This window comes from Calidris pugnax, unplaced genomic scaffold (assembly GCF_001431845.1).
Source record: "Calidris pugnax isolate Ruff unplaced genomic scaffold, ASM143184v1 scaffold474, whole genome shotgun sequence".
In the NCBI taxonomy this organism is placed as follows: domain Eukaryota; kingdom Metazoa; phylum Chordata; class Aves; order Charadriiformes; family Scolopacidae; genus Calidris; species Calidris pugnax.
In genome coordinates, this window is record NW_015091223.1 from 245960 (window position 1) to 263012 (window position 17053).

At 43.4% G+C, this 17053-nt stretch overlaps 1 protein-coding gene across 1 annotated transcript in view; it reads left to right on the forward strand.

Moving 5' to 3' along the window:
- LOXHD1 (lipoxygenase homology domains 1) overlaps window positions 1-17053 on the forward strand; it is a 140804-nt gene that overhangs the window by 78292 nt on the left and 45459 nt on the right. The window contains exons 27-31 of the mRNA XM_014959844.1: window positions 1169-1378; window positions 2814-2937; window positions 7578-7786; window positions 12976-13161; window positions 15994-16121. Coding sequence (XP_014815330.1) covers window positions 1169-1378; window positions 2814-2937; window positions 7578-7786; window positions 12976-13161; window positions 15994-16121 — 857 coding nt within the window. The remainder of the gene's footprint in view (window positions 1-1168; window positions 1379-2813; window positions 2938-7577; window positions 7787-12975; window positions 13162-15993; window positions 16122-17053) is intronic.

Consider the following 17053-nt stretch of genomic DNA (forward strand, 5'->3'; position numbering starts at 1 on the left):
GCCTCTGTGCAACTGATTTGCACCCACATAGTATATATTGTAATTCACTGCATGATAAACTCAAGGGACCGAAACTGTGGCTATGTTTAAAAAAATAATTCTGGTACTCTGTGGTCAGTCCATGAGTCATTTTCACAGCCTCGTATGGAGATGCTTGGATGTAATGATGGCAAAGATTGTTTTATCTGGATTGTCCATACAAATCTAACTGGGTTAGCCTCATGGGTTAACCCCATCCAGCAACTAAGACCCACACAGCTGCTCGCACACTCCCCTCTAGTTGGGATGGGGGAGAGAATCAGAAGAGTAAAAGTGAGAAAACTCATGGGCTGAGATAAAGACAGTTTAATAGGTACAGCAAAAGCCATGTACACAAGCAAAGCAAAACAAGGAATTCATTCCCTGCTTCTCATTGTCAGGCAGGCGTTCAGCCATCTCCAGGAAATCAGGGCTCCGTCACGTGTAATGGTTACTTGGGAAGGCAAAATGCCATCACTCTGTATGTCCTCCCTTTCTTCTTCTTCCCCCAGCTTTATATACTGAACAGTATATATATATATATATATATATTTATATACTGGAATATCCCTTTGGTCAGTTGGAATTGGCTGTCCTGGCTGTGTCCCTTCTCAGCTCCTTGTGCACCCCCAGCCCACTTGCTGGTGAGGTGGGGTGAGGTGAGGAGCAGGAAGGGCCTTCATGCTGTGTAAGCACTGCTCAGCCATGGTTGAAACATCCCTATATTATCTACATCGTGCTATTATCTCTTGTGGTATTTCCAACACAAATCCAAAGTGTAGCCCCATACCAGCTACTATGAAGAAAATTGATTCTACCCCAGCCAAAAGCAGCACAATTAGTAAGAGAAATCTACTTAGAATTAAAAATCAAGATGTAGCATTCCAGAAATTCAATATTCTAATTGGTTGTAAGAAAGAGTGACATTTTGTGCAGCTCCCCTCGTAGCAGAACCAGGCTTCAAAACACTTCCCCACAGAACAGCTTTAGCTGTGCCCCTAAAGGCTGCTGCAAAGCTTTTAACTGAACACCCTTGAGTGAGATGGAATTTAAACACATATTGTGCTCTGTAGTCTCCGTTTGCTTTTGTCTGGTAGATGACCTGTTGAGAGCTCGTTAACAGAAGAAACTGCTGTCGCACACTCTGCAGGAGGACACGTTTACTATACAGGCTGTGGACCTTGGCATTTTGTACAAGATCAAGATTCGTCACGACAATAGCATGATCAGTCCCGACTGGTTCCTGGAAAAAGTAGAGATCCTGGATGAGACCACAGAGGAGTCATTCGTTTTCCTGTGTGAGCGCTGGCTCTCTAAAAAGAAAGAGGACAAAAAGATAGAGCGTACGCTTTACGAACAGGTACAGTTACGGCCCAAAGCTGGGACCCCAGCCCGCTGCTAATAGTAAATATAAAATGATTGAGTATCTGCTCGAAGCCCAAGACACACCATTAGGGACTTACACTTTTTCACTTGTCCAAAATGAATTTGTGTTTTTCTAAGCAAGTGCTGAAAGTATGTCCACTCTCAGCCCAGTATCACTAGCTCCCTAGTTTGCAATTTGGGCAGGAAAATCTAGGAGTCTAAGTGAAACTCCTTGATTGAGGGCCAAATACCTCACTGATGCACAGTAGAGTCTATTTCCCTGCTGCTCTCCTCACTGTGCCCACAAGGTAGGTTGATTATGGATCTCACTATTCAAAAGCCCTCAAGCCAAAATATTGGGTCCTTTGACTTCGTCCTCACTGGGCTGGATGGATTTATCCTTTCAGCAGCGTCTTCCACCAATACCAAGCAGGAAAAAATCTAGTTTCTTTGCTACTGCTCAAAGCACGAGATGTTTTTAGTGAAATGCACTTTCCACTTGCACATTCTCTGTTGCTTTATCAGGCTAACATAGCTAATTGGAATTCAAGGTACATGCAGTAATTAAAATTAGCAAACAAGATTAATAGACCTCTCTTGCTTTTATACAGTGAGGCATAATAAAGGACCTGGTTATAAGTCCATTGTATTTAAGGAGTCCACCTTGCAAAATACAGTGACATTTTAGTTGACAGTTACCACTAAAATTATCATCAATGAACTTGGGCCAGACTCATCCTGAATGAAACAGAATGGATGTGAGAAGAGTTAGACCGTGGATGAGTATTGCCATATGCTCCCTCAAAATCACAGCAGACAATGCTATGAATTCTTGTGGTCACACTTACCCCGTTGCCCATATTAATTCATAATGAGGAAAAAGTTAATCACCTTTTTTTTTTTTTTTTTTTTTTTTTTTTTTAATTTCGTGACTGTGTGGTAAGAGCCTCACATTTATTAGACAATGACATTGAACACATCTGCACTAACTCCTCAAATACAATAGATGTCCCGTATCGTTCAGCTTTGCAGTACTACCCCTCTTCTGGCTTTGACTTGTACCAGATCAATTAGTCTGACACCACAGTGTGTACCTTGGGAAGCAAATCTGGCACCATCCCATCCGTTGGAATTTTCTGTGGCTATTGCTCACACAGGTAGCAGAGAAAAGCTACAACACACCATTCCAGTCCATTGTATTTTCTTTTATTATAACACGCATCCGAAATGGTTTGTCAAGGTTACCAACGAAAAAAGTGAGTGAGCTGCAGTAACTCACACGTCACATTTATTTGAGCTACGCTGAGCAAACAAGCTGTCTGGGGAGCTACAGGGGTTTCTTCTCATGTTGTTCTTGGGGGCACATGGGAACAGATGATGATGCTTGAGCGCCCAACCTCATTACCGTCCCATCCCTGCCTTCCAACCAGAACTATGATGGCGAGCGAAACAGCTTGGATGACGTGTCTCTCAGCCTGTCGAGTCAGGACAGCAATGCCAACCTGAAGGAGACAAAAAAATCCAGTTTGGTCAAGGCAGCAGAAGAAGGATCACGTGAGCAAGCCCCGTGTTTGGTTGCATGCACGCATGTGTTCTGGGCTTTCAGTGCATGAGAGGTTGTGTTCATCCTGGTGAGGTTCTCAAGAAGAGGCAGAACAGCAAATTGCTTCTCCTCACCTTGTGTTGTGGCCATTTTGGGAAAGGCTGGACCGGCAGTTGTGTTTCTGGGTTGCTTTTCCTGTAGCTCTCTGACCCTAATAGTAGAATAAGCCATGTAGTTCACAGCTACTTCAATGCTTCCAACCCTCTTTTTCCTCTCCCGTGGAAATTGCTGTAGCGTGTCAGAATTAACTTCTCCAGTGCTAGCAGATGTAAGTTCTCTAGGCAGTGTGGTGTTTTGGACAATTTGACAATATTGTTAGGTAGGTGGTTATTCAAGGGTACGCTGTTTTCTATTGTGGTGAGGTAAAAGGCACAGGGGTCTCTATTGACAGCTACAATCCCAAATCGTGTCACATAAAGTTACATGAGTACATCCCCAGCACCAAATGTGGAAAAGGAGCTGGTCAGCATCATCCATAGGGCCGCCTCAGAAAGAAACCCACTGACCTGAAGAATCATGCTCCCTCTTTCTCCTCCTTCACCAACTTCATTGCAGTCAGCACCTCTGAGTGAGGAGAAGTGACACTACCCCCTGAACAGTGGGGTCTGACAGAGTTAAGGGAAGAATTTATTCATGTTTTGAATAATTTGTCTGAAATGTCCTTCAAAGGATCCAAAATTCTTTGCAGTGAGAGGGACGGTAAGCAGGCATGTTATCTCCAAAAACGCCTTCCTTGGATTATCAGAGGCTCTTTTCCACATGACTCCTTGAAGTAGCTTTTGTTGCTGATATCAGCTGGGTTCTTTCTGCTGTATCTCTTTCACCGCCTCAAGATGATGGTTCATGTAGAGTATGAGATCTGAATTACCAAAGAAGGCTTTGAATTTTCTGAGGCCTTATTTGTCACACTTAAGCCATCTCCCCTCTTCAGGATCAGGCTACTGGTGGCTGATCACCAGGGATATTTGTTTGATATGAATTTAAATGATTTATTTTAAAACTCTTTGGGGTTTCTTCCTTACAACATGTAGCTGCATCACAGCACCTTTGGGTTGGGAGGGGAGTGGGACACGGGGAGACGAGCAAGAGCCCAGGTTTCTGAGAGCTCTTGGCTCTCAGAAAATAAGCTTTGACTGAGACTGTTCAGGTGAATTTGTTCTTTTCTAGAAAGTAGTCTGTCTTATAACTGGGTAGAGGAGGAGGGTCTGCGACTGCTGTTGCTGAAAGATGGGGAGTCCATGGACTCTGGACTGAGTTTTCTGCTCCAGCAACCGATGGAAACAGTTGGTGGCACTGGTGTAGAGTTTCATCTCCAGGCTCTGGTTCCTGACACAGCTGAGTATAGAAGGAAAATCTCTTTCTGGATTGCATCTTATAAAAAGTGAAGTATGCCAATCCCAAAATGTGGGAAGTATGCCAGACTGTGTCTGAAAGGCCAGCTTTCGTGCAGGGAGGCTTGCCTTGCTCAGCTGTTGCCGACACGAAGTGAGAAAGTTGCTCAGGTTTTGTGTCTGTCCTGGATGTGAAGGAAGCCTGGAAGATCAGTGTCCACCAGCTGAAGTAATCTTTGTGGAAAACGTCCTCAGTCCATCAATATTTCCTTAAAATTCCATTACCACACAGGCTTTTTTCTCTGTATTTATACACCTTTTGATTAACCACCCCTGTGTACCAGGATGACGGCTCATCATCTAAATTAATTCCAGTTTGTTGTCATCCTACACAGGGTCGTTTAGCTTTGGATTAATATTTTAGATGTATGGTTAAGATACTGTGTTGTAACAAGTAACTGGGCAGCAGCTGGCTCACGGTGACTGCCTGTATGTGCTCTTAGTCCACAGCAAGTGCAAAATAATCGAACTTATCTTAAGCTTCCACGGTAAGCCAGGTGTAAAATGGTGTAATTTGGCTTAGGAGTTTAGGATAGCTTTCACTGACATGGTCCAAGGGAACTCACACGAATGATTACTGCAGGTCAGCTGATGCCCAGCAGCTTGTTGTGATGTGATACCTGGATTGCGTGTCCCACGCCTTTAAGTTGTGAGCAGACATAACGCTGCACATTGCTTAACCTGGTCTGCAACCCATGTGTCTTGAGGCAACCCTTCTTTTGTAATCCCATATTGTCCTCGAACAAAAAACAAGTGATTCCCATGTTCCTTCTGATATTACTTCTGTGGTGAGAAAATGGATAACATCTGCCATGTTGGCATTCCATGTAGTTTCACAAATAATGGGTAGAACATCACTATCTCCCATGAGAACCCCTCTCCAGCAGAGCTAGGATAGTTCCCATCATCTCCATTGTGCCAGGGTGGTCTTTCTTCTCTGAGTCCTGGAGCTTGTCATCACCACTATCTCTGTTGCAGTGACATGGCCTCATTAAGGAAACTGCTTCTTGAAGGAATGTCAGATAAGATGGACTGTGTGAGCCAGACAGCCACCTCCTGAGACAGATAAAAAAACTCAGCTGTTAATTAGTTGATTAGGGGAAGTGGTATTGGGAGGTGCCTGGGAAAGGGAGTGACAGTTTGAGCAGCCCAGTTCTGGCTCTGCCATGCTCAGATGGCAAATTCCTTTGAGGGGCAGGAGGTGATGTGAGGATGGAGCACAGAGAAAGGTCCTGTTGACTAAGTACCTTCTTGGGTCTGAATTGGGAACCCCGCTCCGTGCTGGAAGGCAGTGCTGGAGATGGTGTGGTCTACATCCCTAACAAAACCCACCCCCTCTGTGAGGGGGACAAATGCCCTCCAACAGCCTGAAATCTGTGCAAGGACTCCAGGAAACAGGGGGCAAGGGGAGATGGGATGAAAGACCTCTGGTGTCCTGGTGTGGCTACCTACCTCAGGTTTTGTATTCTCCCGTGTGTGAAGAAGTATGGAGTCCCAGAGAAAGAGGGAGACAATGGAGAGGGAAGATAAACATACTAAAGAAACACACTTTTCTAGCTTTTAAAGGAAAGAACAGCAAACAGTCTTTCCTGCTGTCTGCCAGCAAGATGCTCTATGTCTCTGTATCCATTATTTAAAGTGGGAAATGATAACAGTTTCTCATAGTTCTCATTTTTGACATAAGTGTTTCAGGTACTTTGGCTTGAGGATGCAACATCAGTTGGAAATGCTGGTACTTCTGTGAACTTAATCTGTCACAGGAGAACAGAGTAAAAATGGTATAAAAGAAAATTTTGTCCCTATTCAAAATATAATTTATTTAAAAGAGGAATCTGCAGAGGTTCTAAACATGACCCCTCAACATATTCTTATAAAGTCTGTCTTGCTTACAGCTAAGCCCTGATACCAGCAGCTCCAGTGGTTATTTTGTGAAGAATGCACTGCATATCATTATGCTGATGTGCACACTGAAATGTAAATGATACCATAAAGGGGAGAATAAAGTCTTGCCTAATCATCAGTTCATTTTGTGCTGGTACACAAAATCCTCAAACTGGGGCTGAATACATCTCTTTGGGTTCTGCTCTGTCCAGAGGTAAGAACAGATTTGGTCGCCACGAATTAATGCCTTCCCTGATATTGCATGCATATTCTGAGTTGATGTGAATTTCTAGTAGAACCCCCACCTCGAAAATGTTGTTAGTTATCATAAACCAAAATTAGATGTCAATCCTGAATGATTTGAAAGCCAACCAAGTTTTTTCTCAAGGTTTATAAATTTTTTATTATTTTTTTTAAAATCAAAAAAGCGATGATAAAGCCAGGCTGAGTTTCAAGTCTGTGACGAGGCAAGTTTCAGAGCTCCGAGCCTTGTCAGAACGGTTTGAACAGCCCTGCACAAATGTTCTGAGAAATCAAACGAGTATTCAGCGTCTAATTCTGCACCACCCGCTCGGCTTTACCCAAATGAGCTTTTGGAAGGCACTTGAAAAGCAGTCTGGCACTTCCTCCCTTTTAACAGCTGAACTGAAATTTCTGAAAACCACAGAAAAACCTGCTAAGTTCCCAAGCCTCGGCCTGAAGGTTTTTCTCCTAATCGATGTTACTATGCAGTTTTTAAAAATATTATGTGACCTACCTTTAATACAAGGATTATTCCTGGTTTGCCTGCATTTGTGATGGGATGCTGAAACCCTGAGCAGCCCCATAGGTCACAGTAATCCCTGAAGGAAGAACATGTGCAGTTGTACTGGGAGATTCACTCAGTGATGGTTCACCTTGGAGTCAGCATAGATTTATTTGCTTTTATTGAACTGTGAATATGAGATCACTTTGGTCTAATAGCCTATTTAAGATTTAGGTGCTCAGTCTCATCTTCAGGAAGATCTCTTGGTGTAGAAAAGGATTCAAGCCCTTTGCTGTTCTGTCATCTCTTGGGGACAAATCTGGACTTGCAGTAGGGTAGTCTGGGGAAATCAACCCTTGCAGAATTCAATTCAATTGTGTCTCCCACGCACATTTGTAGCCCAGTGCAGTGTGGTGTTATCCCTTCTCCAGTTGAGTTCAATGGGATGTGACTCTACTGAGCATACACAACTTCTCCCTCTGATGGGATGAGTCCCTTGGCTTTCTGAAGTCTCATGCAAATGCATTAAGTGTGGTTTTTTTCTTCTGATGATTAAAACTTCTGTTTGTTGCAGTGATCCCATACCACATCACTGTCACCACGGGCACAGAATTTGACTCCAGCACTGACAGCCGAGTGTTCATCATCATCATGGGTCCTCAGAAAGTGCAGACGGAGAGGCTGTGGCTGGATCTCCCAGACTGGAAAGATGAGTTTGCAGATGGCTCCGTGGAGAAATTCTCTGTTTGGGGCCTAGATGTTGGAGAGATCAAAAAAGTGGAGGTACGTCGTGAGTGCGGTGCAAGCACTAGAGACACATCAAATATGTGGCCAAAGAAAGCCAAACGTGTTCCCGTTATTCTTAGCAGTGAAGGAAAGGCATTTGGGTCTAAAAGAAATGGAATCAGGGATGTGCTAATGCGATTTCACATGTGTCTGAACCTGAAAATAAGTGCATTTTACAGCTCACATAACCCTTGGGAGGCAGGAGATAATTTTGAATTGTAAGGAAGTTGTAACAGATCCCAGTTTTGTCCCATCTCTGGCACTGTTTTTTCTTGGTGAAGCCCTGTTATTGACAGATGCACTGAAGAATCCCAGGATTCAATCCTTTCTCAGTCTTCTTCCTGGTTGATTTTTACACTACCTCCAGTTGGGTTTCATAAACTGTGCCTGCAGTGAGAAACACATCTTGTATAATTTTCCAGCTAAACATGAAAATTGTTTTTACAGCTTGGAGGACCCAGGCTTAGAGAAGAAAATTAATCATTGTTCATAAGTAACATACTCAAATAGATTTTGGTACAGGGGCCATTTTTCCTGCGGTGGCTCAGGGAGACAGAATTTGCATAAACTTTCCATCACTGAGCTTAAACTACCCATGAATCTTCCAGTGTGTTTGTGTACATCATTTCATACTGGAGTTCCAGCCGGCTCCAACCCCCAGAGCTGAAGCCCACAGCATCTGAGGACTTCAAGAGCCTATCTAATTCTCTTTTTCCCCACGCCCCGGGCTGCAGTAAACCTATGCTGGTGCTTATGCTTGTGTATTCAGAGGGAGATGAGTCAAAGAAATATAAAGAGAAAAATTCTAATTAAAAAAAGTCTTTGCAGTTGTATCTCCTGATGTAGCAGCTGATAAATTTTAGCAGTCCCATCAGCTTTCATTCAAAGCAATGGATTCTGGCACCTTGAGAAGTCCCCATACTAGATTTGAGTTTATTATCAAGCCATTTTCTTAATGCACGCCAAGTGCCTGGTTATTATGGGTGGCACATTCTATCTAGTCATCTCTAGGTCAAATTTTAAAAGTGAAGGAAGTACATAAATCCTTCTCTTCCAGACCCTTGGGAATAGCCATGGGCTGGGATAGAGAGGGAGTAAAAAGCGGTATAACCCCTCCAGTGCCAGAGAGATAGGAGGTGCTGGATGAACAAATAAATAGATCTAAATGGAAAAGAGACAGTGAGTGGGATGAGGAATAGGCAGAGAACAGGAGAAAACAGAAGAAAATGCTTGGAAACAGAGAGAAGCAAGGAAAATAAATAATTTGAAAAGTATTACAAATAGGAAAGACGAGAAAAGATGCAAATTAAATGCAGAGAGTTAGAAAGAGAAATAACATATAGCTTTCAAGCTGGGTGATGTTCTTCTGCACTGTTTCACCCCTGTCCTCAGCGATCTCACCAGTCTGCCACCTCACCTCTTGCTCACCTTTCCTTTTCAGTTTGTAGCCCCCCCAGCTCGTGGCTGCAGGAGCCATCTGCTCCTGGCCTTCTGCCTTCCCTCATGCAGTGCCCTCTGCTTGGAAGGTCTCTTCTTGATGATCCACGTCCCAGCGATGACATCGATGTGCCAGTCTGCCGTGGTTGCCATGGAATCAGTCCATATTTTCCTTGTAGAAAATTGCAGTGTTCAGGGACATTGCAGAAAATTGCTAGTTGTCTGCTTGTGAGAAGTGAGGAACAGTTCGTGCTCAGATTTCGCATTTGGCTGCTTCTGGAAGAAGGCAAGAAGTTTTGAATGTGAGTTACCATGTGAAAATAGCATAGGATGGGGACTAAGTTTCCAGAAGTCCTCTGTATAACCCAGGCAGCAGACTGTGGGATTTAGTAGGATCGTAAGATTTGCGGCGTGATGCCACTTTTAGTTTGGTGTTATTCTCCTGCTGCAAATATACGTGAAAGCAGAAACAGTGGAACATGAAGTAAATTAAAAGGGCCCCATTTGTAGCTGTCTTCTAAGCCTACAGGTATAATATTTAATACTGGTGTTCTTTAATAGACGCGCAGACATGAAAATAAATAATACAAGTTATTGGGCACAGACACTTTATACTGTGTTCTTAAAGCATGTTTTAGTATTTCTTCTCCTAATGAATGGGAGTGTCTCTGTTCCCAGACTGCTGTTGCTGCAGAGAGGCACAGGTGTGATCAGAAGAGTCCTGTACTGGTCTGCATTTCTAAACCACTTCTGGTTCAGAGCCTTTCACAAGCACAGAGTGTGGTGGAATGTACAGTGTTACAAGTCCAATCCCTCACTGACTGGGGACCTGATCCTAGAAGACCCCAGCTCTTCTCTAATATTCTTTGCATCTTCCATAATAAGCAAGAAACCCCCCTTTTTGGGGCATCTTTCCCATATATCTACCACTAAAATTCCATCTCATTTTCCCCTGTTGTTGCATTCGGGTTCAATGTGATTGTGAGCTGCCCACTGCAAATCGTACATCTTAGTCTTCATGATGTGAAGTTCTCAACAGTCCCTCAAGAACAGTGGAAATGAGTTACAAAGATTTTCAAACAGCCCAAGAATCTAACTGCCTTTGAAATTTTTTCATTCTAACTTAGTTCAAACACCTCAGCCCAAAAAACTTCTTGTGATAGTGGTATGAAAGCCCAGGCTACTCTGTTGGTGTGGCCACATCTTTGGATCATTCAGTCTATTGGCATAGTCTATCTAAAGATTTGCATGCCATTGTAAGACAAATCCCAGTGCTCTACTCTAAAAGACCAGCCATAAGGAAAACTCAGCACTGGTGATTTTGTCCCAGACTTCATAACATTGTTCTTGGAGCTCTTGGAAATCTCCTTGTGTGGTGCAGGCTCTCCAAGGCAACTGGATGTGCAGGATGCTTTCACAGAATCACAGAATCACAGAATTGTAGTGGTTGGAAGGGACCTCAGAGATCATCGAGTCCAACCACCAAAAAAAAACCCAAACAAACAAAAAAAAAAAAAAAAACCCAACAAACAAAAAACAAACCACCACACCACCTAAACACACAACAACAACCAAACCAAAAATCCATCACCCACCCACTCAGCAGCCCACGACAAACCAATAATCTTGGGCACTAGAGCATGCCCTGAAGAACCATGTCTACACGTTTCTTAAATACCTCCAGGGATGGTGACTCCACCACCTCCCTGGGCAGCCCATTCCAATGCTGGATAACCCTTTCAGTAAAGAAATGTTTCCTAATATCCAACCTGAACTTCCCCTGGCACAACTTGAAGCTATTACCCCTTGTCCTATCATCTGTAACTTGGGAGAAGAGACCGACCCCCGTCTCTCTACAGCCTCCTTTCAGGTACTTGTACAGAGCGATAAGGTCTCCCCTCAGTCTCCTCTTCCCCAGACTGAACACCCCCAGCTCCCTCAGCCTCTCCTCGTAAGACTTGTGCTCCAGACCCCTCACCAGCTCCTGTCCAGTCACTGATACCAAAGGAGTTAAAAGTTCTTGTGAAAATCTGTTACCTAGAAATGTCTTGGAAGGACTCCTTAAGAGGTGGCTGTAACAAACCAAAAAAGAGCAGACTTTAATGGGTTCACCAGGATTTCTCCCCCTGCTGCTCTGTCCCTGCTTCACTGCAGAACCAGCATTCCCACCCGTCTTGTCTGCATCATCCTGCAACGGGTCTCAGGAGACTGTGTCCAGACTCTCTGAGGGACTTTGGGTTTGGAGAAGGGCAGCCAAACTGGCAGAGAGGGAATGGGAAGGCAAGCGTTATATTCCCTGTCACCTCACGCCCCAGGAATCTGAGAATTAATGCATCCATTGTAGACACAAATTTCCCTAGTGGTTAACTCTAATTTTCTGCAGCTGCGCAGACGTTAGTATAGTAATAATACTCCTAATAGCTGTGATGGCTGAGACAGGCAGATAAAAAAGATCACTTGTTTCTTTGGGGAAAAAAAAAAAAAAAAAGATGCCACAGATATATCACCCTAGATGAACCTGTTATTAAAAATTATTTTCTGAGCAACCTTAAATATTCTAATAATTCAAAACCAAAAGCAGTGGGAGCTAAGGACCAAATTTTCCTAGTGATGACACAAACAACTCTTGCTCTGAAAATAATGAACTGTAGGTAGCTCTTCTATTCAACCTTTTATGTACAGATAGTTCATTGGCATTACTGACTGACTGAGTTTCATACAGCAACTGGGATACACGATTATGCTTATAGTTCTGCCCCGGGATGAATTACCCACGTTCTTTAAGAGGGACACATGCACTTTCTTGCAGAAGTTTGCACCATTGGCATCCTTTTGCTGCTGATATACCTGTAGGAACATTGCTTGTTGCTCTTTTTGGTCCTTGCCAGGTTCAGCTCCAGGTGGGCTTTGGCTTTCCTAAGCTCATCTCTGCACATTTGGTCAGTGTCTCTGTATTTCTGTAGGTCCCCTCTCCTTGCTGCCACCTCCAGTATTCTTCTTTTTTCCACTAAAGTTTTGTCAGGAGCCCCTTTCCGCCACTCCTGTGTGGTCTGCTATCCAGGATGGACCATTCTTGAGCTTGGAGGAGGTGGTCCTTGAAAATCAACCAGCTACAGGTGTAAGCTCCATCTGTTGTCTCCTATACAAACCTGGAGCTTTTGCAGTTTCAGGAGATGGGAAACAGGAAACAGCCTGATGGGTGTAGTTGACTTGGGCGTGGATTTGTGAGGGAAGGAGTGCTTGAATAACACGTGGGTGTTTGTCCAGCTGCATTGTTCATCTTGGCTATGAAACTTTGGATAGTCACCTCTCAGTTTTGCCGCAGCAGTGGAAGGGGTTGGAAAGGTGGAGAAATGGGTCTGTAGAGATGGGCATACAAGAAGATAGAAGTCAATGGAGCAGAAGTAGAGTGGTAAGACACTGGACGTGTTTTCATGTAGGTCAGTCCAGTCTGCTTTACTTACTTTTGGGACTGGCAGTGTCCTGCCTTCCCTCATGCTCAGCAGCCGATGACCTGAGCTTCCTTCCCACATCAGCTGCCACGTACCCTGATGTCTTGCCTGTTGGCCAGCAGTGGCACAAACTATTTAGCAGCTCGCTCCATTCCACTGCGCAAGTGGTTTGTGTCAGGGTGTGTCACACAAACCAGGACCCTTAGTCCTCCATCACTGGTTAAAACCCCAAGTTGGGGTCTCTCCTCCAAAGAAATCCTCTTTCACCAGCAGGTGTTTTCTCGCTGACTTTCACAGGTGGGGCACGACGGCGCTACCCCTGAGAGCTGCTGGCTGTTGGAAGAGCTCACCATCGTCGTGCCCACCAAAGGCGTCATGTATAACTTTGTCTGTAAGTGCTGGCTGGCCAGAGACAAAGGTGATGGACTCACCTCACGGATCCTCAACATCCTGGATGCCGACTGTGTTAACGTTGGCCTCAAGGTGGGCTCTGGATTCCTCCTGTACCTTTAGCTGTTTCACAGACCTGTGCTGATACGGGTTGTGTGTCAGCAGTTCTCCTACTTGGACTTCTGCACGTGGTTTGAGCCTTTTATTTGCAGAGGGTTTGTTTGTCATTCCTTTAGCAAAATCTTTAGGAATTGATTTAGCTTCGTTACCTCGTAGAGCACTGGTTGGATGCAGCCATGGCACAGTTAGGACAAGGTAGGGCAGAGCAGGTAGGACACAGTTCAGCAGCTTGTCCTCATATTGTCACCACCCCGTGAGCACCCACTGCATCACCCCATGGAGTGGGAGCAGCTGCAGGGTGAACAGCTTGCTGTGATCTAACTCCATCATGTTTTGTTTGAGGAGATACTTCTAACTCATTAAATTAGAGTAATGGCGATATTTTAATCTCTGCATAGCGAGGCTACATGTCAGCTTTTCTAATATGGGAAAGGGAAACTGAACTCAGTTAGAAACTAGTAGTAATTTAAAGTTGTTGGAACATGGAGACATCTGTAAGCTTGATCTTTGAAATGAATAACTGATTAAAGTTGAATAAGCAAAAACTATATAGTCTTTTCATCCATATATATGAAATTTGAAGTAATGTGTGCTGTGCCGTATTTCAACCAAGTACAAATTGGAAAGCTGAGCTATGCTGATTTTGGATGTAAGATTTATAACAGAAATAACCGTCTGGATGAATGGGACAATAATGCTGTGTTTAATACTTGTATGGCAATTTTAAATCTCTATAAATGTGTTTCTATTTACAGTGAGGTTACACTTTCATAGTACATTAATTTTCCTTTATGCTTGATTCCCAAGCTAAAGATATTCTGCTGAAATCTTTCTTGTTCCCCAGACACACAAAAATACGATAACATCTTTAACACCTGTGAAGGCTTCAACAACTCAGCACAGGTTTCACTGGTAGAATTGACCTAAGAAGGGGAAAAAAACCCCCTTCTTTCAGACTGAACACCAAGGTTAAAGCCTAATCTCTTAAAAACTTCCCATCAGCTTTTTAGCCTCCTGTATAAGGTTTCCAAACTCCTATCGGTGAGCTGATGGCTTGCCCATAGATTGAAGTGGATGTTGATGAAGACTTATGTTCAGTCTTCCCTTAAAAGCGCAATCCTGAATACTTATTTTCATAAGCATGCCAAAAATAGACACATCTAACTAAATTCTTTTCTATGATGTTGGGCCAGAAACTTGCTGAAAGGTTTGAAGGAAATCAAGGGAGATGCTTGAGACATGAAATCAGAAGTGTGCATTTGACTTTCTGATCAGTCTCCTTGTTGAGGGAATTTGGTACTGTTCCCTCGTAACTACCTGCAGTTAGAAACTGAGTTAATTTTTTTTTTTTTAGAATTCAAAGAAGACTACCAAGCTTAATGTATTTGGGAAATGTAATACTTTTTATTTAGCTTTTGCTTGACTCTTGCACAGCCATACATACCCATTTCAATTTAATTTTCTTCTTGGATTGATATTCCCTCTTTCTGTTTTAAATTGAATATTTGCCTCCTCATGAATAAAAAAACCCAACTAGTTAATGTCCACCGTGGTCATTAAAAAACCTTTACCACATTGGTAAAAGAGTTTTCCTTCTCCTACCTATAGCAAATACGTTTGTGTGTTGTGATTTAGAATGTATATGGATGAATATGTCTGAAACAGGTTACTCAGGATTGAACAAGCATGAAAAATATTTTTTCTCTTACTTTATTCCTTTGCACTGTTTATTTAGGTAGCAATCACAATCCAGGGCAATAAAACTTGCCCAGCAGTGCACTATTTTAAATACATTTTGTTGGGGCTGTTTCTCGATGTTCTTCCACCTCTTAAATCCAGAGGTCTTGTTGCCATAGGTACGATCTTGAAAGCATCTCGGTGGCCTAAAAGTCTTAATGCCACTGACAGCCACTGGGACTTGTGCGCTTTTGAAATGTTTTATTCTGAATCTTATTATTCACATGTCAGGAGGAAAGAACAAAGTTAGGCTAATAAGGTGAAAATGATGCAAGACGTCTTTTCACAAATTGGCATGCCTTTAATGTGAGAGATCTGGGAATGCTCTGCGTCTGATGGAGCAGTGTGTCCCAGTGGGAAATAGGATGGCTGCAATCTTCTGCTGTAGAGAGCATTAGGATGGATAGAATTTAAAATTAGAAGAGTTGTAGGACTACATGTTGCCCAGGTGGACACCCAACGTTCCCCAACATGGGAAAATATTTTGCAGTCAAGGGAAAATAAAAATTGTGTCTTTGGGAGCTGTTTTTTAAAAAAGGCAAAAGTTTGGTCACCCAATGTTCCCCAATATGGGGAAAATATTTTGCAGTCAGGGGAAAATAAAAATTGTGTCTTCGAGAGCTGTTTTTTAAAAAAGGCAAAAGTTTGGTGCAGTGCAGAGGTCTGGAGTGCTGGAGGTGGCTGGGAGGAGATGGCAGTAGCAGAAGGTTGGAGACCCACATGTTGACGTGAAGGTTGTGACTTGGTGGAGAAGGAGTTTAACAGGTCTTCATCCCTCCCCAAGCATATGGTTGTCAAGATGAATGTGTCTCACTCTGAGTCTATCTAAGCTGAGAAAAATCCACAGAAAAGGTCATAGATGATGCAAAGAGGAAGGTCCTGTAGCAAGTTTCAGTCTCTAACTTTGCCTCTGAGAATGAAGTGTGGCGAGAAACCAAGAAACTGTTTTGTAACCATTTCTGGTAAAGAAGTAGATTTCCTGCAAAGCCTGTCTAGCCTTTTGCCCAGGTTTTTCTGTGGGTTAAGTACAGCTTATGGAAACTTGTGATTGTTTCAAATCCTCACCAGGTCCTGTATGAAGTCACAGTTGTGACTGGAGACATCGAAGGTGGTGGTACCGACGCCAGTATTTTCATGACTGTCTTTGGATCCAATGGGAACACCGAGGAAATGCAGCTGGAGAAAAATGGAGACAGGTACACTAACTTTGACGTTTTTCTTGGTTAGAAGGGGAGTGATGACAGATTCTAACAGCAAGTCAAGAAGCATTTGGGGCTTTGATCATGCTCCCACTGAAACACAAAGATAAATTCCCATTGAGTTTATAGATTCAGTACTTGTGTTATTGTACTGTATTTAGCAGAGCAGAGGACAGGACAGCATCACGTAGCCAGGGAAACCATCCATTGTCATTTGTAGAAGTTTAGTTTAACCTGTTCCTCAGTGGCTTTAGAGATGAGTGTTGTGAACAAAAATATCAATTGCCATGTACTGCATTGGCTCTAAGAGGAACTGTGGACATTGCACGAAGCCACAGGTGCAATTTCTGCAAAATGCAACTTCTGTGGAAAAATAAGTAATTTAATTTGAACATTATTTGCTGGGAATGCATAATGAAAGAAGACAGAGAAACCCTGCACACACCTGCCTTGGGAAGTGCCTGTCATGGGAAGGTGCTGACTCTCCTCCATCTTCTCCTCCAGTTTGCTTTGCTGGCCAGATGTCAGCCAGCTTGGTCCAGAAGCCACGTGAGGGATGGCAGGTCCTGAGCTGGTATCTGAGGGCCCTGCTGAGGAGTGGGCTTCTTAGCTCGAGCTCTGTGCCATGTTAATGTAACCAACGTGGTTTTGTATCTGGAGCTGGCACAAAAGGGACACACAGTGACATCAGTCTGCCCAGATGTGGTCTTACCGTGCAGATAGATGGAAATGGGCTGTGAGTGCTGCACTGCGTGCTCTGATTTTACTAAAAAGGTGAAATCTTATGTTTTCTTCAGCAGAGACAGCTGACAAACACTGTAATCCTAGTCTGACGCCAGCCCTTCTGTAAACCGAAAAAACCCACACGCCACTGATCCATTTCCTCAAGCTTTCCTGTTCCTTTCTTGCACCTCCCTCGGTTCTGAAAG